We start from the raw sequence: 26,816 nt of genomic DNA, 5'->3' as shown, positions 1-26,816 counted from the left end.
ATCTTTACTGTTTGGTCTCACACGTGTATTCCTCCTAATATGGATCTTTACTGTTTGGTCTCACACGTGTATTCCTCCTAATATGGATCTTTACTGTTTGGTCTCACACGTGTATTCCTCCTAATATGGATCTTTACTGTTTGGTCTCACACGTGTATTCCTCCTAATATGGATCTTTACTGTTTGGTCTCACACATGTATTCCTCCTAATATGGATCTTTACTGTTTGGTCTCACACGTGTATTCCTCCTAATATGGATCTTTACTGTTTGGTCTCACACGTGTATTCCTCCTAATATGGATTTTTACTGTTTGGTCTCACACGTGTATTCCTCCTAATATGGATCTTTACTGTTTGGTCTCACATGTGTATTCCTCCTAATATGGATCTTTACTGTTTGGTCTCACATGTGTATTCCTCCTAATATGGATCTTTACTGTTTGGTCTCACATGTGTATTCCTCCTAATATGGATCTTTACTGTTTCTAGCAGAACACAGAAAGAGCTGATGGTCAACAGAGGGATGACAGACATAACATAGTACTTTCTGTCTCTACACATTCTCCTCACGCCGGTTACACACAAACAAGGACATGATTACAAATGAATCACTGAACCGAATCACTGATCAACCTTGTTCACAGTTTTTCTGCTAATGTACTAAATCATAATGTTCTTATGTGATCTTAAATGACATTAGCAAATTTCCCTCACAATACTCAGTTTCCCTGTACAATACTCAAGAATAGTTTGAATATTGTACAGTTTGTATACTGCTCTAAAACTACCTGTTTGTGTGAGTGTGTGGGTCAAAGAAAGAGAAAGTGTGTGTGTGTGTGTGTGTATAGGAGAGAGAGAGTGTGTGTATGTGTGTGTGTGTGTGTAGGGGAGAGAGAGAGAGAGAGAGAGAGAGAGAGAGAGAGAGAGAGAGAGAGAGTGTGTGTGTGTGTGTGTGTGTGTGTGTGTTTTGTGTAAGTCTGATCAGGCATGTGTGTTATGATGTTCACTGGATCAGTCATGGATCATGTCCAGTTCTGTGTGTAGAGGAGTGTGTTACACTCATGTGTGTTACCATGGAGACTCAGGTGTTCCTGCAGGTCACAGGAGGTTATTCTACTTCACACACACACACACAGGAGTCAGGAAACACCCAGAATCCTGCATAGAGGGGCTGAGTGAATGTGGAGTTGAATGTGTGTAAGTGTGTGAGTGTGTGAGAGGAGACACTGTAGAAGGACAGAGTGCCGGCGGGCCAGTCCACATACACTCCTACTCTGTTGGAGCTGGAGGGGACAGAGATGACAGTTTCTTTCTTATTGTGTTTGACAGCGTATCTGTTTTTACCACAGTAAAGACACCAGGAATTTATATTCCATCCAAAGTCACAGTCATCACTGCGTCCTTTCCTGCTGATTCCTTTATATGTCACTGCTATTTCAACATCATGTCCACTCCACTCAGCCTCCCAGTAACAGCGTCCACACATACTCTCTCCACACACACTCTCTTTACTCAGCACCTGCTTATAGTAATCAAATCTGTCTGGATGATCAGGATACGGCTGCTGTTTCCCCCACGTCACCTTCCTGTTCTCCTCAGACAGAGACAGTTCTCTGTGTGCTGTGTTTGGGTCCAGTGTGAACTCACACGCATCTGCACACAAGAACAGACATTAGAGGAGAGAACACACAACACAACTACTGTGTGTGAATGTGTGTATGTGAGTGAAGAAAAAATAAATAAATATATATATATATAAATATATATAGTATATATATATATATATATATATATATATATATATATATATATATATATATATATATATATATATATATATATATATACCATATTTTCTGGACTATAGAGCGCACCTCAATATAAGCCACACCTACAAAGTTTTTTTTTTTTATGGAAAATGTTGTATAAGCCACATCGGGCTATAAGCCTCATATATCTACTGAACTGAGTACAGTGAGTCCCCGATTAATGGTGGGTCTGGTTAATGATGGACCGGAGTTACGACCGACTTTTTTTATTTTGCACGGTGTGCGGAGGAGCAGTGGCAGCACAGTGGAGTGTTGGAGTGTTGTGGAGTGTAATGGAGTATTGTGTGGGGTGTTGTGGAGTGTTGTGGAGTGTTGTGGAGTGTTGTGGAGTGTTGTGTGGGGTGTTGTGGAGTGTTGTGTGGGGTGTTGTGGAGTGTTGTGTGGGGTGTTGTGGAGTGTTGTGTGGGGTGTTGTGGAGTGTTGTGTGGGGTGTTGTGTGGAGTGTTGTGTGGAGTGTTGTGTGGAGTGTTGTGTGGAGTGTTGTGTGGAGTATTGTGTGGAGTGTTGTGTGGAGTGTTGTGTGGAGTGTTGTGTGGAGTGTAGTGGAGTGTTGTGTGGGGTGTTGTGGAGTGTAGTGGAGGGTTGTGTGGAGTGTAGTGGAGGGTTGTGTGGAGTGTAGTGGAGTGTTGTGTGGAGTGTAGTGGAGTGTAGTGGAGTTTTGTGTGGAGTGTTGTGTGGAGTGTTGTGTGAAGTGTTGTGTAGTGTTGTGGAGTGCTGTGTGGAGTGTTGTGTGGGGTGTTGTGGAGTGTTGTGTGGGGTGTTGTGGAGTGTTGTGGGGTGTAGTGGAGTGTTGTGGGGTGTTGTGTACGATAAGCTGAGGCAGCGCAGCCTCCACCGCAGCCCATCTCAGCAACGCGATCGCTCTTTCTCACACTGTACGCATGCATAAGAACATTGTTAGTTTTTTCTATACTGTATTTACGATCAAAGCGTATCTAAATCTAGGGTCTCACTTAACGACGAAAACTGCTTTATGATGGACTTTTCAGTCTCTAACCCCGTCGTTAAGCAAGGACTCACTGCACATTTAACTGAACTGATCAGTTTCTGAACGGTGCCTGTAGCATTTCATGTGCGACAGTTTTGGCTTTCAGCCGGTGTTGTGTCGAATTCCGACTCCTCTCTTTTATCCGAGCATAAAGACGCTACAGATTATATTGTCGATTTCTATGCATGTTTCTATGCATAAATAAGAGCTAGACTGTGATGCTGGAAACATGACGCTACACAGACGCTTGCAGACGTTCAATAATGTAAGATTTAATGATAACAGGGAGATCCAAAGAGAGGTCGGGGGCAGTCCAGGTTCATACACTACAGCAATATAAACGAGCAGAGGTACCAGAGGGCTAATCCAAGAGAGGGGAACACGGAACACACTATACAGGTCAAACCAGGGTATCATACACGAATAAGGCTTGGTACGCTTCCAATGGAATGTCGGCAATACTTCGCAACGTTGCACAAGCATGACTGGTCTTATATAGAACGAACTTAATAGGTTACAGCTGGCTAATACTCTGGGGAGGCGGATCTCCGCCGTCGTGGTTGAGCATGCTGGGAAGTGGAGTCCGCTGGGTCGGAGGTCGTGACATAGACTTTAATTATCCATCACAGCAAACGGCACAGAATTATCTATGTCCAAAGCCACACTGGCTCAAGAGTGTTAATTATTTTAAATAAAATACACACTGGCTATACCGAAGTTCACCTCTGACCACGACTATTACAGCAGTATTATGTCTAAACAGAGCACATGTTGGTTTGAAAAAATTTCTCCGTCGTGCCCGCTGAAAAATCTACAGAAAAGCCGCACCTCTTTATAAGCCGCATGGTTCAAATCATGAGGAAAAAAGTAGCGGCTTATAGTCCAGAAAATACGGTGTATATATATATATATATATATATATATATATATATATATATATATATATATATATATATATATATATATATATGTGTGTGTGTGTGTGTGTGTGTGTGTGTGTGTGTGTTCATTATATTGAAACAGTGAACTCACATTTTCTTAGTCTTGGTTTGATTCTCATCATCCCTGCATAATCCATCCTAAAACACACACACACACACACACACACACACACACAGAATACATACAGAATAAAGTGTTCTGTATGTGTTTTCACCCATATAGTCATTATTCACTCTGATCGTATCCTCTCCAGCCCTGGAGACACTGTGTGTGAGTCTGTGTGTCTTCGACAGAGATGGACACACAAACACACACACACACACACACACACACAAAATTCCCAGTTTTCTCTCTCTCTCTCACACACACACACACACACACACTATGTGGTTGAGAACTTCATCCTGTCAAAGCCCTACAGGACGTAGTCCAACCAAAAGTCCTGGAGACACTGTGAAGATCAGTGCAGCTACACACTCCCTCCACTGTGTTTGTCTCAGTGCTGAAGACTACAAGAATAATCCCACAGAAGGACAACATCCCTGGAGCAGGAACCAACCAGTCAGGCAGGAGGACTGTAGCTCCGCCCTCTGGCCTACACAGCTCCACCCACTAATACTTTCACACTCACTATAACACACTGCAGTACAGTTTACTATAACACTGACTCCCCAACTCACCCTAAAACCAAACACTAGACAATAAAGGCACAACAAACATATCACTGCACAGCAGAGTCTACAAACAGGATGAATTATTAATAGGGAGACCAGTGTAGGTACTGCACAACAGTCTTCCACACTGTCCGTGTGGTCTTTCTAATCTCACGCATTGAAAGGTCACCTTGGGGTGCCAAAAGTGTGACATGGGTTCTCACACAAGGGTGGAGATTGTGCAAAAATAGGGATTTGAAGGTTCGGTCTTCTGTGAGACCTGGTACATTTCTTCCCTGGAAAGACGTTTGCTTCAAGCGATTAAAGTAATCTCTGGAATGCCTTGAACGCTTGTGCTTAATTTTAATGGCCGACATGAATTCTGACGCTTCGTCAAAATAAGGGGAATACTCCTCAGCGAGGGCTTTGCATAGCTGAGTGTAACTGTCCCTAATGGAAAACGGCTGTGATTCTATGAACGTGTGAACTGATCTAGAGGTGGTTTTCCAAATTAGCTTCACTTTCTCTCGTTCTGTTGCACAAGTCCGAGAGGCTACGCTCAATTTCCTTGAGGTAGTCTTCAACATGCTCTTCCACTAATCCTTGTTGATGCTGTTTGTGTTTTAGGATAATTGGTTGTAAATAAATGTATCATTTATTTTCACCAAATTGTCTGTGTTGATGTCATTCAAAAGTGGTTGTTGCCAAAACCGCCAAAGAATTCATAATTAAATCCTTCAGATACCAAACCATTAATTACCTTTAGTTGATAACTAAACTTGTGGTTCTGGTATAATTAGAATATGAGACTGATTACAGTTTTTCTCAGTCGCTTTGGAGCATTTCTCAGATCAGAATTAGATTTCTTAAAACTACTCGTTCAATTTGCATATCATCTAGTCACTTGTGCACATCAAATCGTCATTTCTCACTCCTTTATACAAACAGCAAATTATGTCGAGCACTATAGCAAATGATTCTGTACAACTGTCGACTGTTTCCCAAATTCTCAATCGCTTTTGTCATGCAAATCATAATATATTATACTTTTCTCTACTAAACTGACCTACCCCACCAAAACACTTAGCCATTAGTTCATTGTATACATCATTATAATCAAAATAGTTAAGCCAGTTGTCAGGACATAATAAGCCGATTTTATACACTTCTAGTGGACTTTTTTGTAAATATTGTTTAAACTGGTGATTAGCTGTCAGCTGAATCATGACTTTTACTAATGAAGGGGAGTGTTTGATACTCTAGATCAACTAATTATCAAGCAGTTTTCTGAAACTACTCTAAGGTGCATCTCATGAACCTTCAATTGGCAAGCATATATAGACTACTGGAAGCAAAACACAGTTTTACAATTTCTACCAATGGAAGATCCACAAAGAAATGAGCAGGCTCAACAGCCAGAAGTAAGAAGAGCAGTAGGAGTGCATGGAAGGGGAGTAAGGAGGCATAACAGAGGGAGAGGTAGAAGAGGCCATGGACATAGGCATGTTGCAGATGAAATAAGGGCCACACTTATAGACCATGTTGTCAATCATGGCCTAACAATGGCTGAAGCTGGACAAAGGGTGCAGCCAAATGTTGGGAGATCAACCGTGTCCTCAATAATCCAAACTTTTCGTAGAGAGAACAGGTGGGTAATCCAAATAACTCTATACTGTAATACTTTCATGTTTACAGTACACACTAACACTTCATATTACAATTTTACATATTTTCTAAAAGTATACTCAACTCGGTCTTGTTTTGCCTTACTACTTGTGTACCACACAGGTCTACAGGGCTACCTCACAGGGGTGGCAGAGGTCCCCTTTTTACACCTCAGCAGGAGGATGCCATCTGTGAAATGGTCATAGCTAATAATGCTATTGGACTTAGGGAGATCCAGAGTGCCATTATAGACAACCATGACATCTTTGAAAACATAGTCAGTAAGCATCTCAACTATTGACAGAGTGCTTAGAAGAAACCAGATGAGAATGAAACAGTTGTATCGTGTACCATTTGAAAGGAATGGTGACAGAGTGAAGCAGCTTCGCTATCAGTATGTGCAGGTAAATCATCTACGTGCATACAGTAACTACCCATTTAAGTAAATAGTTCCTTGTGTAATGATAAAGTACAGTAAATTTGACTAATGTACATTTGTTGTGATCTTCAGTGAATTCTGTTACTGTAAGATAACTTTGTGTTATTTGTTTTTGTATCTTCTGAAATGTAGAGTATAATGGAGCTGGAATCAAGTGAGCAAACTCATCGATTCATATACGTGGATGAGGCTGGCTTCAACCTGACAAAAGGCAGAAGACGTGGTTGAAATATTATTGGACACAGAGCCACCGTTGATGTACCTGGCCAACGAGGAGGGAACATCACTATGTGTGCAGCCATTTCAGAATTGGGTGTGCTAACTCATATTCCCACTTTAGGGCCATACAACACACAGCATCTCGTCACATTCATAGATACACTCTACAGGGATCTCATCCCAGATGGTGATGTGGCTGTAAATGAGCATGAAAAGGCTCCAGATTTACCTGTAACAAATTATGTGGTAATTTGGGACAATGTGAGATTCCATCATTCAAACATCAGGCAATGGTTTGCAACCCATAACAGGGTGCTGATGCTATTTCTCCCACCCTATTCCCCATTCCTGAACCCAATTGAGGAGTTCTTCTCCGCATGGAGGTGGAAGGTTTACGATCGGCAGCCTCATACTCGGATGGCTCTGCTGGCTGCCATGGATGCAGCATGTGATGACATCACAGCAGAAGCTTGCAGAGGCTGGATTAGACATTCCAAAAGATTCTTTCCACGCTGCATTGCAAGGGAAGATATCCGTTGTGATGTGGATGAGAATATGTGGCCCAACAGACAAGAACGTCAGGAGGTATAGAAAACAGCACTGTGATTTACACTGTACAATGCTGCTTGTTTCCTAGGTTTAAATTTCTGAACATTTTATTCTTTGTGCAAAGTAATGTTTTTCCAGACTTGTCTTGTTTGTTTGTTTTTGGATGACATGATCCATCAATAAATTTTTTTACAAAGAATGCATCAATGGATTTCTGTCCATTTTCTTACAATCATGCTCACATAAACAGTAATGTGTAATTTTATACTGCTAAAATTGACATACTTTATAAAGTATGTTCAATCCGTCATCAAAAGAACAACATTGAGAAAATCCTTACAGAGTAAACATGATTACAGGACTAATCATTTTGACTGTCTTGTTCGTAATCAATGATTGAAGAACTTTTAATTCTGATGACTCTGACATGTTTACTGATATAAATACTTACCTTTGGGGAATGAACAAAGGATTGTGAGTGAGGTACAGGCTTTAGGTAGCCAACCATTGTGTGGTGCTGTTTGAACAAATTGTTTAGAGAAATGCACAGACTGTGGTGCAAATGTTAATCCTGATCTGAGAAATGCATCAAAGCGACTGAGAAAAACTGTAATAATTAAGGTAAAACAAATTATATATATACTATAAAGGATTAGTAGGTGACACTAATCATGCTGACACAGTCAGAAATACATAAGGAACAGATGATTATGGCCTTCAGTAGTTTAGTTACGCATGAACTCTAGGACACACACACACACACACACACACACACACACACACACACACACTATGTTACATACCTGAGTTTGTCCAGTCTGCTCTGTGGATCCTCCAGTCTAGCAGAGAGCAGCTTCACTCCTGACTCTCCTGGGTGGTTGTAGGTCAGATCCAGTTCTTTCAGGTGTGAGGGGTTTGAGCTCAGAGCTGAAGCCAGAGAAGAACAACCTTCCTCTGTGACCAGACAACCTGACAGACTGCAGAAAGGAGAGAGAGAGAGAGAGAGAGAGAGAGAGAGAGAGAGAGAGAGAGAGAGAGAGAGAGAGAGAGAGAGATAGATATATGTGTTTACAGATCAGTCTGTATGGAGCAGCTAGAGAGGCTGGGAACTGTAGTGAAGGCTCCTCCACTCTCATCTCCAAGATGGCGTCCTCCGTGCAGACAGCTTTGTTTCTCCGCATCACTGCTGCTTGTGTTTATTTGAGCTCTTATGTTTATTCTCACCCTTCAGAACTCTAGTGCACTATTAACCTACATCAGAAGAACCTAAAACTGGACTTACACTGTGTGATATCAGTGGTCTAATAAGACTGTTACATGTCACTTATTACAGTCTAATAAGACTGTTACATGTCACTGTTACATGTTACATGAGATGATGCCTGTAAAATCTTCTATATGTGACTGTGTGATATCATGTGTGATAACACTGTGACATTACTGCATCTCAGTTCAGTTTATTATCACCTCTATCATTCACCTTCAGCATATACAGAAGAGAGATACTGTTCTTCACAGATCATAATGTTCAGACACCACATACAGAAACATAAGAACACATTAAACACATTTAGAAACAAACAATTAAAACAGCAGCACGGGTGTAAGAAAGTGCTGATCAGAAGAGCAGGAGTAAAATCCCTGAGTGGAGAGTTTAGATTAAAGATGTAAAGTGTGTGTGCATTCAGCTCATCACATTACAGTCCCTGATGGGGTGATTGGGGGGTAGTTTTTGGAGGGAGTTTTTTGTCCTGATGGGGTGAATGGGGCATTTTGTAGAGGGAGTTAATTGTCCTGATGGGGTGAATGGGGGCAGTTTGTGGAGGGAGTTCATTGTTCTGATGGTCTGAGGACAGAAACTGTTGTACAATCTGGAGGATGTTGCCCAGATGCTCTGCAGCTCCTACCAGAGGGCGGAGCACAAAGAGGTGGTGGGAGGGGTGAGAGGGTCCAGCATGATGGTGGAGGCCTTTCTGACACATCCACCATTATAAACGTCTGCTAGGGTGGGAGTGGGGCTCCCATGATCCTCTCTGAGGCTCTAACTACTCTCTGCAGGGTGATCCTGTCTGCAGCAGAGCAGCTATCATACCAGACAGTGATGCAGTGGGTCAGGATGATCTCCACAGTCCCTCTGTAGTATGTTGTCATGACTGAAGTATTTGGCCTTTTCAGTCTCCACAGGAAGTGAAGGTGCTGCTGGGCTTGTTTGGTGGGAGCAGTGGTGTTGGAGGACCAGCTGATGTCATCTGTAATATGCACCTCCAGAAACTTGGTACTGTGGAGTCTTTTAACAGTAATGCCATTGATGGTCAGTGGGGGGCGGTCACTGCTGCCCCTCCTGAAGTCCAGGACCATCTCCTTGATTTTCTTCACATTCAGGAAGAGGTTGTTGTTTTCTCACCAGCTGGTTTGCTGCTCCACGTCCTGTCTGTACAGTGTCATCGTTATTGGTGATCAGACTGACTGTAGCGTCATCTGTGAATGTTGTGATGTGACTGGTCTGAACGTGGCAGTGCAGTCAAGTGTGAGTAATACAGATAATCTAGTCTGTGACTTCCAGTCCTGTAAGGCTGAGATTTTCTCCTCTGACCAAACACTTTAGTCTAGACCCTTTCGCCACTGATAGTAATAGTGATAGTATTTGTGAGAGGTGCCAGTTAGTTACTTCTCTTGTGGCGAAAGTGGAAAGTTTAGAGCGCCGCGTCCACTCATTATTGAGGGATAGAGAGACAGGGTCTGTAGTAGGTGTGGACGCGCCAGGGAGAACTAGCGCCTCCGCGACTCCGGCGATAGAGCCCTCACAGCGGGGCGAATGGGTGACGTCTCGGCGGCGTAGTCGGAGAGCGAGGGCTGCAGCTACCGCTAACGCCAGCGCTAGCCCACCAGAGCACCACTCCCCGGTTCACGTGTCCAACAGGTTTGCCCCGCTCAGTGTTACACCCGCTGAGGAGACTCTGGTCATAGGAGACTCTATAGTCCGACACGTGAAAGTCGCTATTCCTGTAGGGGCACCAGCGGTTACAGTCAGCTGTTTACCGGGAGCCAGAGCGCCGGACATTAGTGGCAACCTTAGACTGTTAGCCCATAAACGATTCTCTAGGATAGTTATACATGTAGGGGCCAACGATATACGTCTGCGGCAGTCAGAGGTGACTAAGGCTAATGTTAAAGAGGTGGTTAAATTAGCCCAGACGATGTCCGATGCCGTAATCTGCTCTGGCCCCATCCCAATGCGGCGCGGTGATGAGCAGTACAGCAGGCTCACGTCGCTAAACCGCTGGATGTCCAAGTGGTGTTCAGAAAATCAAGTGGGCTTTATTGATAATTGGAAAGAGTTCGAGGGCAAGCCTGGTCTTTTAGGCAGGGACGGTGTCCACCCCACCCGGGATGGCGCTGCCCTGTTATCTTGCAGCATAGCCCGTAGTCTTTTAGTTAGTGGGCAGTGTAGTACTAGGAGCTGCTGACTAACCAGAGTCGCGACCAGGCCGCAGACTAACGGGCTAAACCGTCTGTCTGCGAGCTGCTTAGAGGCGTCACCAAGATCCCATAGGATTGAGACTGTGTCTGTGCCCCGGGTTAAATTAAATCATAAGAAAATAGTCTGTCCTAAGTTTTTAACTAATATTCAAACTTCACATCCAATTATTACCTATATGACCGATCTGAAAATTGGATTAATTAATATTCGATCACTCAACTCTAAAGCAGTTTTTATGAATGAACTTATAACTGACCAGAAAATTGATATTTTATGTCTAACTGAAACGTGGATTCAATCTGGTGACTATTTATCTCTAAACAAAGCCACTCCTGTGGGATATAGTTATATACATAAACCTAGATTGTCAGGCAGAGGAGGAGGAATATGTATAATATATCGTGATTGTTTAGAAATTCATCAGAAATACTTGGATATCTTTAATTCATTTGAGATGCTGTCTATTAATGTAACTAGTCCATCTGAAAATAAAAGTTCATTTTCCCTAACAAATGTATATAGACCACCAGGGCCTTACTCAGATTTCTTAAAAGATTTCACAGATTTTACAGCAAATTTAGCAGTTAGTAGTGACAAAATAATAATGGTAGGAGACTTTAACATACATTTTGATAATGCGGAGGATCCACTGACAAGGGCTTTTACTTCTATATTGAACTCTGTTGGCATTACACAAAACGTTGTAGGACCCACACACTATCAAAATCATACCCTAGATTTAATCTTAACGTTGGGTATTGACGTAGATAATATAAATATACTCCCGCAAACCGTAGCTATCTCTGATCACTATTTAGTCAAATTTGAGATTCATCTTAACATAAATACCCGCCCGTCTCCTCGGCAGTGTATAAAGCGCTCGATAAATTCATTAACATCAACACAGTTTATTGAAGCCCTCCCTGATATAACTGCTCTAGCCCACTCGCCATCCTATCCAGGAGAGTTAGACAGTCTAACCAACTGCATAGAGAATACCTGCAGATCAGCTCTAAATATAGTAGCTCCACTCAAATATAAAAAGACTAGATCTAAAAAACTCGCTCCGTGGTACACTGACCAAACTAGAAACTTAAAACAAATAGCACGTAAATTAGAGCGTAAATGGCGATCTACTAAGTTGGAAGTATTCTACTGTGCCTGGAAGGATAGCATCATTGACTACAAACGGGCACTCGCTAAAGCACGCTCAGCATACCTAGCCTCACTGATAGAGAAAAATAAAAACAATCCTAGATTTCTTTTTAATACTATTTCCAAACTTACAAAAAATCAAGCAGGCGCAGAACCTCAGATTCCAGTAAACCTCACTAGTAATGTATTTATAGATTTTTTTGATAATAAAATAGAGAATATTAGACAAAATATAAAACCTTTTATTAGCAATACAACTGGTATGTCATCTGGTTTGGTTGACATCGATTTAAATCGCATACTGGGAGAAAAACTTGATGCTTTTCATCCACTCCCACAATCAGAATTAGAGAAAATAATTTCTTCCTTAAATTGTGCTACCTGCACACTAGACTCTGTTCCATCAAAGTTATTAAAAGAGGTATTACCAGCGGTAACTGAACCTCTTCTAACTATAGTTAACTCATCCATTACAATAGGTCACATGCCCAAATCATGTAAATTAGCAGTTATTAAACCTCTGATTAAGAAACCAAATCTTGATCCTACTGTACTATCTAATTATAGACCCATTTCAAACACATCATTTATATCTAAGATCATAGAAAAAGCTGTTGCCCAGCAATTATGCCTATATCTGCATAGGCATCACATATTTGAAAAGTTCCAATCTGGTTTTAGGCCCCATCACAGTACTGAAACAGCATTAGTTAAAGTAACAAATGACCTCCTCCTTGCTTCAGATCAAGGTTATGTATCGCTGTTAGTGCTTCTTGATCTTAGTGCAGCTTTCGACACAATTGATCATAGGATCTTGCTAGAAAGGTTAGAACGCTGGGTTGGAGTCTCTGGCACAGCCCTTTCATGGTTTCATTCTTACTTAACAAATCGCTATCAGTTTGTAGAGCTCAATAATATTCCATCCAAACGTACAAAAGTTAAATATGGGATCCCGCAAGGCTCCATTCTAGGACCACTATTATTTACATTATATATGCTACCATTGGGCACAGTTATAAACAAACATGGTGTCAATTTTCACTGCTATGCAGATGACACTCAACTTTACATATCAGCCAAACCTGATGACAAACTCAGTTTAAGAAAAATTGAGGCCTGTGTAAAAGATATTAAATGCTGGATGTCTCTAAACTTCCTCCAACTTAATGAGGACAAAACAGAAGTTCTTCTTCTGGGCCCTAAGGCCTCAAAACAGAAAATTCCAGATCTAATGCTTAATCTCGCAGGCTACCCCATTACACCTGGCACAGTAGCCAAAAACCTAGGCGTCATACTCGACTCTGACCTATCATTTGATAAATACATAGATAATACTACTAGGATAGCTTTTCTACATCTCCGTAACATTGCTAAATTAAGAAATGCATTATCACAGGATGATGCGGAAAAATTGGTGCACGCCTTTGTTAGCTCTAGATTAGACTACTGCAATGCACTACTGTCAGGATGTTCAAATAGGAATCTAAATAAACTTCAAATAGTTCAAAATGCTGCAGCCAGGGTTCTGACCAGAACTAGAAAATTTCAGCATATCAGACCAGTCCTATCAGCCCTGCATTGGCTCCCAGTTAAATTCCGTATTGACTTTAAAATTCTTCTATTAACTTATAAAGCATTGCACGGGCTTGCTCCTGAGTACCTTCAGGAACTTATTTCCTATTACGAACCCCCACGCCCACTAAGATCACAGGGTGCTGGTCTTTTATTAGTTCCAAAAATTAATAAGGTAACAGCAGGGGGAAGAGCCTTTTCTTGTAAGGCCCCCCAGCTTTGGAATAATCTTCCTAAATGCGTCCGGGACTCCGACACAGTCACAATCTTTAAGTCTAGGTTGAAAACCCACCTATTTAGTTTAGCGTTTGATAATTAATATCCCCCTTAGATAAAAGTACAGATCCAGGGGTTCATAGACAAAGGGTTTTATGGTAGACTGGGGCGCTGGTGCTGTCGTCCTGTCACTGCTCGTGGTCACTCAAGTTTGTTGACAGTGCAGTGGACGGATGCCATTGTCTCAGAATACCCCCAAGCCTATGTTACCTTCTGGTTCTGCCTTTTTAGCTAGGCTGTAATAATTTAACTAAATGCCGGAGTTGCTGCCACACTCCGGAAATGTTTATAATTTTACCTGTCCTGTATATGTCCTCATACAGAGCTAATTTTCCCTGTTTCATTTCTCCACATGGCTGCCCGCCTGTTTGAGGAATAATGAGATGAGGAGACCAGCGATCCATCCTGAGCCAGCCACCTCCTGCCTAACCGGATGCATACATCATGATGGACATTATTACATATTTTTCATTTTCTTTCTCTTCTTTCTGTCTAAATTGTTGTTGTTGTTGTCGTCATGGTGACCGGTGTCGGCCAGAGGAGGATGGGTTCCCCCCCTGAGTCTTGGTTCCTCTCAAGGTTTCTTCCTCATGCAAAAAACTAGGGAGTTTTTCCTTGCCTATATAAATAAAATTTGATTGATTGATTGATTGATTGATGAACACTGCTTCACACATATTAGGCCACCAGAGGGCGCTCTCACCACATCACACAAATGCTACTTAAAACTTCAGGGTACCTTCCCAACCTTGCTAGGAATCACCAACAACCTGAGTTTGCGAACCAAGCCGTTGTTCCTTATAGCTGTTTTGCCAATCCTGTGTATGATCATTGGCCTGTTCATAGCCTGTTCTGAGTATTGCCTAGTCCCTTTGTACTTTATCCTTCTCTGACTCGTATACATTGGCCTGTATGTTTTCCCTCTCTAGCTTCTGGCCCTTTAGTGCTCTACATTAAAAGTGTCCTGCGCTTGGATCCTGTATGTGTCCAATATGAGTCACAATATGCAGATATTAGCATGATGGAGATATGATCCAGCAGGATGATCAGTAGAGGCGGTCAGAGCCGGTTACCGTATGTTCTCGACTATAGAGCGCACCTCGATATAAGCCGCACCTACAAAATTTTAGAAAAAATGGAAAATGTTGTATACGCCGCACCGGGCTAAAAGCCACATATATCTACTGAACTGAATACATTTAACTGAACTGATCAATTTCTGAACGGTGCCTGTAGCATTTCACATGCACCAGATTTGGCTTTCAGCCGGTGTTGTGCCGAATTCCGACTCCCCTCGTTTATCCGCGCATAAAGACGCTACAGGTTATATTGTTGATTTATGTTTCTATGCATAAATAAGAGCCAGACTTTAATTATCTATTACAGCAAACTGCATGGCATTATCTGTCCAAAGCCACACTGGTTCAAGTTAATTAATTATTTTAATTAAAATACACACTGGCTATACCGAAGTTCACCTCTGACCACATGACTGCAGTATTAAAGCAGTATTATGTCTAAATATCTAGTTAGGACAAAACTAGAGTGCTCAATGAACTAAGTTAAAATCACTGTAACTCCCGAATATCATCTGTAGCAACATTATGCGTGTGCAAATGAGGTGAGTCTGAATTTGGCACAAAACATGTTGGTTTGAAAAAACTTATCCGTTGTGCCTGCTGTGTGCATGTGCTAAATGAAATTGAGCACTTTCTTCTTTGATTTACAACTTTGACCTACCACCTGATTAACTTTCTGCCCTGCCTTCTGACGGGTGAAGAAAAATCTACAAAAAAGCTGCACCTCATTATAAGCCGCATGGTTCAAAGCGTGGGGGAAAAAAGTAGCGGCTTATAGTCCGGAAAATACGGTAGTTTTTATCCTGGCATGGATACCTCCTCACTTCTGGTCCTCTCAAACTGTCTGCAGCGTCTCCTCCCGTGGGCTGTGAGTGCAGGTGAGGGCGTGGTCTCTGGAGATGCTTGACACAGGAGTCAGAGTTCTGGGACGCTCATGTCTGCTTACCCACGTGATTTCATCGTGTCTAACAGAAACTGTTGACTGTAGATATATTTACCAAAACTGTCTTTGTAGGAGCAATTTGTTAACACAGACGTAATTTCAGAATTTTGAACAATACGATCGGGAGGAGCTGCTGTATCCAAGATGAATCTCTGTTGAATAAAACAAATCTCACCTGAGTGTCTCCAGTTTACAGTGTGAACTCTTCAGTCCAGCAGAGAGCTGCTCCACTCCTGAATTGTTCAGGTCGTTGTTACTAAGGTCCAGTTCCCTCAGGAGGGAGTTCTCCATCTGTAAAACTGATGCCAGATTTTCACAAGTCTTTTCCCCAAGACCACAGAGAGTCAGCCTGCAAGTAGATACAAGACATATTATAATATTACCTCTGTAGCAGAAACAACAGATATTAAAATATTACCTCTATAGCAGACACAACAGATAATATTGTAGAGAGTATTGTTTGATTACTGATCATGCTGATCATCACATATCGCATTTAGATGTGGTGTTTGGACAACATGTCTGTATATGATAAAAAAGACTACAAACAAAATGACCCTCTGCCAAACGCTACAGCAGCATATGATGCAAGACCACCAGAGGCTTTTACCCTCAGACCATCAGACTCAATAGAATCTTTTACCCCCAGATCATCAGACTCAATAGAAGCTTTTACCCCAGACCATCAGACTCAATAGAAGCTTACACCCCCAGACCATCAGACTCAATAGAAGATTTTATCCCCATACCATCAGACTCAACAGAAGCTTTTACCCCAGACCATCAGACTCAATAGAGGCTTTTACCCCCATACCATCAGACTCAACAGAAGCTTTTACCCCAGACCATCAGACTCAATAGAAGCTTACACCCCCAGACCATCAGACTCAATAGAAGCTTACATCCCCAGACCATCAGACTCAATAGAAGCTTACATCCCCAGACCATCAGACTCAGTAAAAACTTACATCCCCAAACCATCAGACTCAGTAGAGGTTTTTACCTCCAGACCAACAGACTCAACAGAAGCTTATACCCCCAGACCATCAGACTCAACAGGAGCTTACATGCCCAGACCATCAGACTGCACACACACACACCCACAAAACATGACAAATGATCGGACCTGCTGAACACTCAAAGATTGCTGACACACACCGTCAACAAACATTTCTCAAATGCAGCTATTGTTGTGCAATAATTCTGTTATAATACTGTAGCATACTGTATATACTGTACTATATCATTGAAAATACAGATTATTTGTAAATTCGAATGATCTTTATATTATTTACTTAAAAGTCTTTATTTCATGTCTAATATTAGTAGTCTAAAGTGCCCTTGTCTAATATATTTGCACATTGGAGTCTAGAGAAATGTAATTTCATTCAGCTGTGCTCTCCTTGTTGTATAGTATAGTCTGAATAAAGTTCACTTTGACTCTGACTGCATACAGGCTTGATAATAGAACACAGATAATAGAACACAGATGTATATATTCAGTTTACAAAGTTGGATCTGGGTCCTAGTACAACTCCCCCAGGTAATTTGTACCGGTGTTGTATAGTGTTGCCTTTTGCGTGTATGAGCCATCAGCTGTAGTCCACTCTAAGAGACTGATATGAATATAAAATATGTTGGTTATAGAACCTTACATTCAGTGAGTGGAACTGAACCAATAAGAATAACATAATTTATTCCTGTTATATCCACTGGTCCCAATGGGGAGGAGTGTAATTTTCTGTCTCAAATGTTTTCTCTTGGTTTCATCTATTCAGACAGCAGGACATCACACTGTGTGTTGTTTAAGGTAAATGTGCAATCCAAAGACAAAGTGCAATAAAGTGTTTGTTGATTTGTATTAGTTTTGTAATAGTGGTGGTAAATTGCTCAGTATAAAACTAAGTGTGTCTTCATTCAGACATCGGTTTTTCCCCATATACTTAATTACTTACTTATTAACTAACTAACTAACTCTCTCTCTCTAAAAGAGATTCACTAAAATAACACCATCTGAAGATGAGTGACTCCTACAATTACATTTTGTCTATCTAGAGAGATTGAATGCAACCATTTATGAAATCAGCCAAGATCACCAAAATATTAATGTCTCAAATGTTTCAATTTCCATGAATTCCCAGATATCATGAATTCACCCTCATAACCAATTAGTGAAGTAACAGTGTGACCTATGATATTTGATGGTTATGTAAAACCATCTATATTGTTAGGAGTCTGCACTTGGTGTTGTGGAAACATCTACTTATGTAGCTCATTATTGTTACTCACCACAGTAATTAAAATTCATCCAGTCTGCAAACATTACAATATTTATTATTATATTTTTCAGGTGAAGACATAATGGCCCTGTAACGAATCAAGGGGTTAGGCGTGACGCAAATGCAAGTTCTTAGGAGTTTATTAAACAAAACAAGAGACAGACTACACTGACGAGAACTACAAAGCACAGGAGAATGTACGCAACAGAACACCACGTAACACACACAACCAACCAGATGACGACAGAACCACTAAGAGACAGAACTAATCATGATAAACTACGAAGACACACACATACCATACGACAGAACTAGAAACCACGGAGTACCAAACAAACAAGTAGCTACAAATGCTCATGGTACAAATACAAAACAACTGTAAAGTCAAACAGACAGCATCTATCAATAAACGGTGAACATGACAAGAAAGACAAAGCTAAAGGACTAACTAAACACAGAAGCAAACACTGGCAGATGAAACAAAACCACAGAAGGGAACTACTGAACACAGGGAGACTGAACAGGAGGCCAGAAACAGACACGTAACACAACTAGAACATTAGCAGAAAGGAGAACCAAGTCAGGAAAAGGGGGAAACATGGAACCAGACCACAGAGTACTCACGAAACACAATGACCGACACGGAGGACTGAAACAGATGGGATGATATACTCTGAACAGGGGAGTGAAACGAGATTCAGGTGTGGGCACTCAAGACGGGGGCGGGGCAGACATGAGGGAAAGCACAGAAACAGGGAAACTAGGCGGGACCAGGGAGGAGGGCGGACATAAAAGGCCCTTAATAAAAACTAACCTACAGTGATTTCAAACCTTACAGTTCCTTTCAAGAATGTACTCACAGACATCTCACCTGAGTGTCTCCAGTTTACAGTGTGAACTCTTCAGTCCAGCAGAGAGCTGCTCCACTCCTGAATCCTGCAGATTGTTGTTATTAAGAACCAACTCCTTCAAGGAGTTTTCTGTTTGAAGAGCTGATGTGAGATTTTCACAAGACTTCACAGTGAGATAACACCCAGCTAATCTGTAAAGTAGTAAATACAGTATAGAATGTAGTTCCCTCAGATGATGTGGAATCACAGAAATAGTTTTATGAAGCAGGCACAATTTTACTTAAAAAACAATTACTATAAATATTTAAAGAATTGAATGTACTTGTCTTTGCTATCCTGTAAATGGCATTAGAGCAGTTTTTCATTTCCATTCAAGAATGAAATCACAGAAAACTCACCTGAGTATCTTCAGTTTACAGTGTGAACTCTTCAGTCCAGCAGAGAGCTGCTCCACTCCTGAATCCTGCAGGAAGTTGTTATTGAGATCCAAATCCTTCAAGGAGGTGGTTTCTGTTTGTAGAGCTGATGTGAGATGTTCACACGATTTCACAGTGAGGTTACAGCCAGCTATTCTGTAAAGGAGTAAATACAGTACAGAATGTAGTTCAGTGTAACATCTAGCTCTACCCCCTCCTACGTTTAGTCTGTCTCTGTCATCCTGGTCCTCCTGTTTGTGTTTTCCTGTTTCAGTCCCGCCTCGTTTCCCTGTTTCCATAGTCCCCATTGTTTGTCATGCTCCCTTGTTTCTTGTGTCCTCGCGCCAGAAACACCTGTGTCTCATTAGTCTCCTAGTTATGCCTGTATTTATATTCCCTGCATTTCCCTAGCCCTTTGTCGGTCAATGTCTGAATGTAGTCAATTGGTACTTAGTTTCAGTTTCCTACTCTCTGGTACTCTCATCTCCGTTTCTCCTGCTTCCTTGGTTCTTTGATTCTGTGTTTCCCTCCGAGTCGTGTCTGTTGTAAGTTCCGCTGCCTGCATGTTCCCCGGTAAGGTTACTCTGCCTGCCCTCGTCCTAGCTCCCCTCCTTCTCGTTGGTTTGTTGGTTTTCTGGTTCCCTGCCTTCCCCGTATTCGTAAGTATGTTCTGTTTGCTTTTCTGATGTTCGGTTTAGTTCTCCCGTGTGATGTTGGCTCGTACTCCATGTGTTTGTTCTGTTTCATTCCCGTTCGCATTGTAATGTTATCCTTGTATTATTCGTGATTCTCCTCTGTCTTAAGTTATTGGTTAGCCTGTTATATATCTTTCCGTTGTGTGTGCATTCCTTTATGTTTATAACCCCTCTTACTTGGTCGTCCTCCCTTGTTCTGTCCTTGGATTTTTCACTTTAATAAAACTATTATTGGAGTCTAATTTATATTTCAGTATTTATATTTCAAACTCTATCCCAGAGTTTTTGGGATTCAGGTACAGAGATAGCTCCAAACGCTACTCCAAACAATAAAATTGGGCTTACTTAACCATTCAGTATTAGGTAGTAGGTGCTGGCAAATCTGCTAATACAGCACAAGTTTGCTTTTTCACTCTCTATTATTACTAAAAAATAGTAAAGCACTGAAACACTGGCCTTTGTGAAATTGTCCAACGGTGGCTTCATATCTTAACATTTCCATTCAGTAATGAATACATGTTGTACTATTCAACAGCTCTCATTCATTTTGTAGTAATAAAAAACTTACCTGAGTGTCTCCAGTTTACAGTGTGAACTCTTCAGTCCAGCAGAGAGCTGCTCCACTCCTGACTCCTGCAGGTTGCTGTAACTAAAGTCCAGCTCTTTCAAGGAGGATGTTGTTTGTAAAGCTGATTTGAGAGATTTGCAAAACTTCTCATTGAGATTATAACCAGATAATCTGTCAAAGAGAACATACAAAATCAGAGCAGATCTGGGCATTCTATGTCACTGACTGGCCTGCATGGGAAATCGGCTATTTTTATTCTGAAGGTGAGAGCTATTTGTACCAGCTGATGTATATGTGCATGTGTGTTTGTCCCTTCACTGTAAATACATTTTTAATTCTAATTTCTAAATTTGTATTTGCAAATTTAATTTCATATATTATATATATTCATATATGCAACCTAAACACACACACACACACACACACACACACACACACACACACACACACACACACACAGTAAGGGTTGGCTCCCGAACTACACCACCAGTCACTAGAGGGAGCTGATCATCTAATCTAGCCTAATTAAGCTGGATGAGCTACACCTGCCTTTTAGGCTTCATATAGGCTGGCTTCTCATCAACTCCTTACTGAGTCTTTTCACGAGTGTTCACACGTCACGGTCAAGCTGGGATTGGAATCTTGGTTAGTGGGAATTTTCTCCCCCTAATCTTCCTTTCCCAACTGGGATTCCTTTTTCAATTTTTCTTTGTTTTTTTCTCTGTACCATTCTTGGCCATTTTCAGGTTTTCCTTTACTTACCTGATTTAAGTTTTTGGTTTTAGGGATGTTCTTTTTGTTTTCAGATGTTTCCCTGACGACCTGTTTGCTTTCCTCTGGTTGTACTATTGCCAGGTTTTGTTTGTCTCTTTCTCAGACACCTAGCACTTGGGTTCTTACCTCATAAAGACCCCGTGGTGGTTGACCAGTCAGCTATTGAACATCTAAGGGGTTTTGGCTGCTGTTGGCAACCCCTCACATTACACACACACACACACACACATTGACCTTAATACATATTACATTCTCCTATGGTAATTTCTGTGTATGTCTTTGTGTGTGTGTTCATCTGTGTCACACAATACAGATGGGGAGGAAGTAAAGGAGTTCACGTGGAAACGTGAGGTAAAGGCTTAGGAAACACAGTGAGAGATTTAGACTGCAGATAATAATGTTCTCACACGTATGATCATTGCAGAACAAAATGAATGAACTGTCAATTAAAATAATCTGTCCTTGACCAACTTTACTATTATCAGAGTGGACAAAGACACGTCCAAAGTGTGTTATGTTTTTAGATCTCGGGGCGAGAGAGAGAGAGAAAGGGAATGGGAATGAGAGTTGCATTGTAAGTGCAAAAGGGCTTTAATACTTGTGGAATAAATGAAAACATACACAAACAAAAACACACAGACAAAAACTGTGATGTATTTCATACGTCATTGACACTTAAGGATACTGGCCCTTTAAGGGTGTGCAGATTCCTAGGATATGTATGCTGTTTTGTTAGTTCTAATAAAAGGGAGAAGCAGGATTAGCTTCACGTAAACCGAAGGTCCGTGTCGGTCTCGTTATTATTCCGTATATCGCAGTTCACCAGCCTACTGCCGATATAACAAAGTGGCGACGAGGATAAAGACGCAACCTACGCCGTGTCTAAAAAAAAAATCGGCGAGTGTGCTACAACGGGGAGAGATTTCACGACTGAGCTCTTCTGTTGCGTTGAGTGAGTGAAAAGCTATTCTGACTTAAAATGGCTGGATATATTGGACATATCGGTCCTTTCGATGAGAGTGTTGAACAGTGGAGCTCTTACACCGAGAGATTTGAGTATTTTGTTGAGGCAAACGGCATTGAAACGGAGAAGACAGTGCCGACTTTCCTGAGCATTATGGGTGCTAAAACGTTTACCTTGCTTCGCAGTTTGGTGCAGCCGGCTAAGCCTGGCGAGAAAACGTATGCAGACATTGTAAGCACCTTGGGCTCTCACTACTCGCCGAAACCGCTAGTAATAGCGGAAAGGTTTCGTTTTCACAAAAGAAATCAAGAGGAAGGGGAAAGTGTGACGGTGTTTGTAGCTGCTCTAAAGAAACTTTCAGAGCACTGTGAATTTGGAGAAGTTTTAAACGACACAATAAGGGACAGACTAGTGTGTGGTCTTCGAAGTGAAGCCATTCAGAAACGACTGCTCAGTGAGAGCAACCTAACATTGCAGAAAGCCACAGAAATCAGTGTGAGCATGGAGCTTGCTGCAAAAGAAGCTCAACATCTCAGTAATACTAGCAAAATGCATAAACTGGCAATAGGAAAACCAGATTGGAAACCGCAACATCCAAGTGTCACATGTTTTCGCTGTGGCAAGGTTGGCCATCATGCGGGGGAGTGCTGGTGCAAAGATTTACAGTGTAGAAGTTGTGGAAAAAAAGGCCACATCGAGAGGGCATGCAAAACGAAGAAAACTACGGAGAAGAGTGGGAAACAAAAATACAGAAAAACATCGGATGTACAAAAGAGAAAGAAAGCTGTCCATAATTTGCACTCCAATGAAGTAGGAGAAAATGAAAGTGATTCGTCTGACGAAGAAGTGACCTTGAAGATCATGACTGTGGAAGGAGGTTCAGAGGGTTACTGGGTCACACCCCTGCTAGAAGGACACAAGGTGCGTATGGAGATTGACACAGGGGCTGCTGCCTCTATTGTCTCTGACAGCGTGTATCACAACCACCTGAGCCATATACCTTTACAACCCACAAATATCGTACTTAAAACTTACACTGGTGAGCATGTGGAGGTTAAGGGTGTCATCGAAACAGAAGTGCAGTTAAACGGCCAGATCACCAAACTGCATGTTTATATCGTGAAGGGCAACTATCCAGCAATCCTGGGCCGTGCTTGGTTAGAAAAGATCCGGTTGGACTGGCCCTCGGTGCGGACCTTGACCAAACAAACCACTGGCCTTTCAGAGGTGTTAGACAGACACCCTGAAGTGTTTAAAGACGAGCTGGGCATGATGAAGGGAATTAAAGCGACACTGGATATAAAAACGGAGAGTAAGCCCAAGTTCCTTAAAGCTCGCACAGTGCCTTATGCTATAAAGCCAAAAGTTGAAGCAGCTTTGGAGGACTTGGTGAAAAGTGGTGTCCTGGAAGCGGTGAGCATCAGTGAGTGGGCCACTCCCATAGTACCGGTGCTGAAAAGAGATGGGTCAGTGCGAATCTGTGGGGATTTTAAGGTCACTGTGAACCCGGTACTGTCAGTAGAACAATACCCTTTACCCCATATCGATGATTTATTTGCCGGATTAGCAGGAGGAAAACGGTTCAGTAAGATTGACCTCTCCCAAGCTTATTTGCAGATGCCAGTAGATGAGAAGTCAAAAGAATTGTTGACAATAGTGACTCACAAAGGCCTTTTTAGATATCAGCGTCTTTGTTTTGGTATTACATCAGCTCCCGCACTTTTCCAGCGTGCAATGGATCAAGTCCTCAATGGTCTGTCCAGTGTTCAGTGTTACTTGGATGACATCCTCGTAACGGGAAAAACAGACGAGGAGCATCTGAGCAACCTGAGTGCAACGTTACAGCGTCTTCAGGACTTTGGTCTTCGAGTCCGAAAAGACAAATGTGAGTTCTTTAAGCAGTCTGTGGAGTACCTGGGGCATGTCATTGACTCTGAGGGCCTGCACAAAGCTCCATCAAAGGTGAAAGCCATTGTGGATGCCCCCGCTCCACAAAATGTCAGCCAGCTTCGCTCGTTTCTAGGGCTCTTGAATTATTACGGAAAGTTCATTAAGGACCTGGCTACAATGTTAAAACCGTTGCATGACTTACTGTGTCAGGGAAAGCAATGGAAATGGACAGAACAATGCAATCAAGCATTTATTGAAGCTAAAGAAGCATTGCTTAAATCGAAGGTTCTGACCCATTTTAACCCGAAGCTACCACTGCAGCTTGCGTGTGACGCTTCACCATACGGTGTGGGAGCTGTACTTTCCCACATTATGCCATCCGGAGATGACCGACCCATAGCTTTTGCTTCACGCACTTTAAATAAGGCGGAGAGGGGCTATGCTCAGATTGAGAGGGAAGCATTGGGGATCGTCTTTGGTGTAAGGAAGTTTTATCAGTACTTGTTGGGAAAGCGTTTCACGCTGCTGACTGATCACCGGCCGCTTACGACCATCTTTGGCCCTTATACTGGGATACCTTCCCTAGCTGCCAGCAGAATGCAGAGATGGGCCCTGATGTTATCAGCCCATACTTATGATATCAAGTACCGAAAGTCAGAATTGCACCACAATGCTGATGGACTTTCAAGGCTACCCCTGCCGGTGACATGTCCAGAGAGTAGCCAACAGGACATTTTCTACTTTACACAAGTGGAGGAGTCTCCAGTGACTGCTGTGCAGGTACGGAAGTGCACGCAAAAAGATCCAGTCTTGTCTGAAGTGATTGAAGTAATCACTAATGGTCATGCTGTTAAAGATGCGGCACATCTACAGCCATTCCTATCCAGAAGACTAGAACTTTCTGTTCAGTCAGGGTGTCTGCTGTGGGGAAGACGAGTTGTCATTCCATCACCCTTGAGGAAAATGGTGTTACAGCAGTTACATGTCGGCCACTGTGGAATGGTGCGGATGAAGGAGATAGCGAGAAGCTATTTCTGGTGGCCCGGCTTGGACCGGGATATCGAGGAGACAGCAAGGTCATGCGCCGCCTGCCAGAAACTCAAAAACGCACCACAGCTATCACCCTTACATCCATGGGACTGGCCAGAAACACCATGGCAGCGAATACATGTGGATTTTGCTGGTCCATTTGAAGATAAGATGTTTTTGGTGGTGGTTGATGCACACAGCAAATGGCCTGAAATAGCGGTGATGCGATCCACGACAACAGCCAAGACCATTGAGAAACTTGGGGAGATGTTTAGCCGTTTTGGCTATCCGGAGCAGCTTGTTAGTGATAACGGGCCACAGTTCATTTCACATGAGTTTGCGTCGTTTATGCAAGCCAATGGGGTGCGTCACATCAAGTCAGCTCCTTACCATCCCTCAACAAATGGTCTCGCCGAGAGAATGGTGCAAACCATGAAGCATGCGTTGAAGGCCTCCCATGGTAAAGAGACTTTACATCAGCGCTTACATAGGTTCTTACTGTCTTATCGAAACACCACGCATGCAACCACCAAAACGTCACCAGCAACTCTGATGTTAAGCAGATCACTTCGCACCAATTTCGAGATGTTAAAACCACCCAGTGTCAAAGAAGTTGTGCACCGTCAACAACAAGCCCAAATTGACAGACGAGCAGCAAAGGCAAAGAGCAGAATGTTCTCCCCTGGGCAACATGTTCTGGCAAGGAATTATGCTGCGGGTCCAAAATGGGTGCCAGCATCAGTCATTGCCCAGACGGGACCAGTGTCATACACGGTTCAGACATCTTCAAATGTAGTGTGGAGAAGACACGCTGATCAGCTGTTGCTAGGATCTGCTCCAGAGGAAATGCCGCTCATCACGGAACCCGAGATGCCGGTATCCTCTGAAGTTTATGGGGATCAGCACCATCCGGATGAGTCTGGAGTGACTGAAGAAGAAACTCCGAAGGAGGCTGTTCCTATAATGATGCCGGCATCTGTCACTGAACGACGTTACCCAGCAAGAGAACGGCATCCACCCGCTAGACTAACTTATTAGTTAGTACTTAACCTGCAAGATGGGGCATAATAATCCCCGTGGTTAAGTCGGGGCAAGAGCAGTCTACTCTACCCTGTAGATAGTTAAAAGAGAGAGAAAAAAAAGGACATTTTATGTAAAGGGGGAGGAATGTGATGTATTTCATACGTCATTGACACTTAAGGATACTGGCCCTTTAAGGGTGTGCAGATTCCTAGGATATGTATGCTGTTTTGTTAGTTCTAATAAAAGGGAGAAGCAGGATTAGCTTCACGTAAACCGAAGGTCCATGTCGGTCTCGTTATTATTCCGTATATCGCAGTTCACCAGCCTACTGCTGATATAACAAAAACATACAGAAAGACAGAAACAAACACAATACCAATCAAGGAAATAAATAAACTAGACGATAGACAGATACAAAACTAAAAAGAGACTAAACTGGAATAATCAATGAACATGGATCAAAAAAGCTTACAAACATGATGCAGAATGAGGATGACTAAAACACACACGCTAACAAGAGACTAACTGAAAGCTGG

At 42.2% G+C, this 26,816-nt stretch overlaps 2 protein-coding genes across 2 annotated transcripts in view; both read right to left on the bottom strand.

The window, feature by feature from the left end:
• Positions 1-58: 58 nt before the first annotated feature.
• Positions 59-16,116, bottom strand: LOC143484646 (stonustoxin subunit beta-like). The gene is made up of 4 exons (XM_076983498.1): positions 15,967-16,116; positions 8,089-8,262; positions 3,851-3,897; positions 59-1,654 (listed from the first exon to the last, which is right to left on the bottom strand). The coding sequence occupies exons 1-4, from the start codon at positions 16,080-16,082 to the stop codon at positions 1,110-1,112; spliced, it is 882 nt and encodes a 293-aa protein (XP_076839613.1). The 5' UTR covers positions 16,083-16,116; the 3' UTR covers positions 59-1,109.
• The window catches only part of LOC143484581 (uncharacterized), a 28,610-nt gene continuing 17,477 nt past the window's right edge, over positions 15,684-26,816 (bottom strand). The window contains exons 8-11 of the mRNA XM_076983383.1: positions 20,601-20,771; positions 19,320-19,493; positions 18,942-19,112; positions 15,684-15,750 (exon numbers count right to left, since the gene is read on the bottom strand). Of these exons, the coding sequence (XP_076839498.1) occupies positions 15,684-15,750; positions 18,942-19,112; positions 19,320-19,493; positions 20,601-20,771 (583 nt within the window). The remainder of the gene's footprint in view (positions 15,751-18,941; positions 19,113-19,319; positions 19,494-20,600; positions 20,772-26,816) is intronic.

The sequence above is a fragment of the Brachyhypopomus gauderio genome, chromosome 20 (assembly GCF_052324685.1).
Source record: "Brachyhypopomus gauderio isolate BG-103 chromosome 20, BGAUD_0.2, whole genome shotgun sequence".
Taxonomy (NCBI): Eukaryota; Metazoa; Chordata; class Actinopteri; order Gymnotiformes; family Hypopomidae; genus Brachyhypopomus; species Brachyhypopomus gauderio.
The sequence above is the reverse complement of the archived record's forward strand: the minus strand, read 5'-3'. Positions and strand labels throughout refer to the sequence as shown.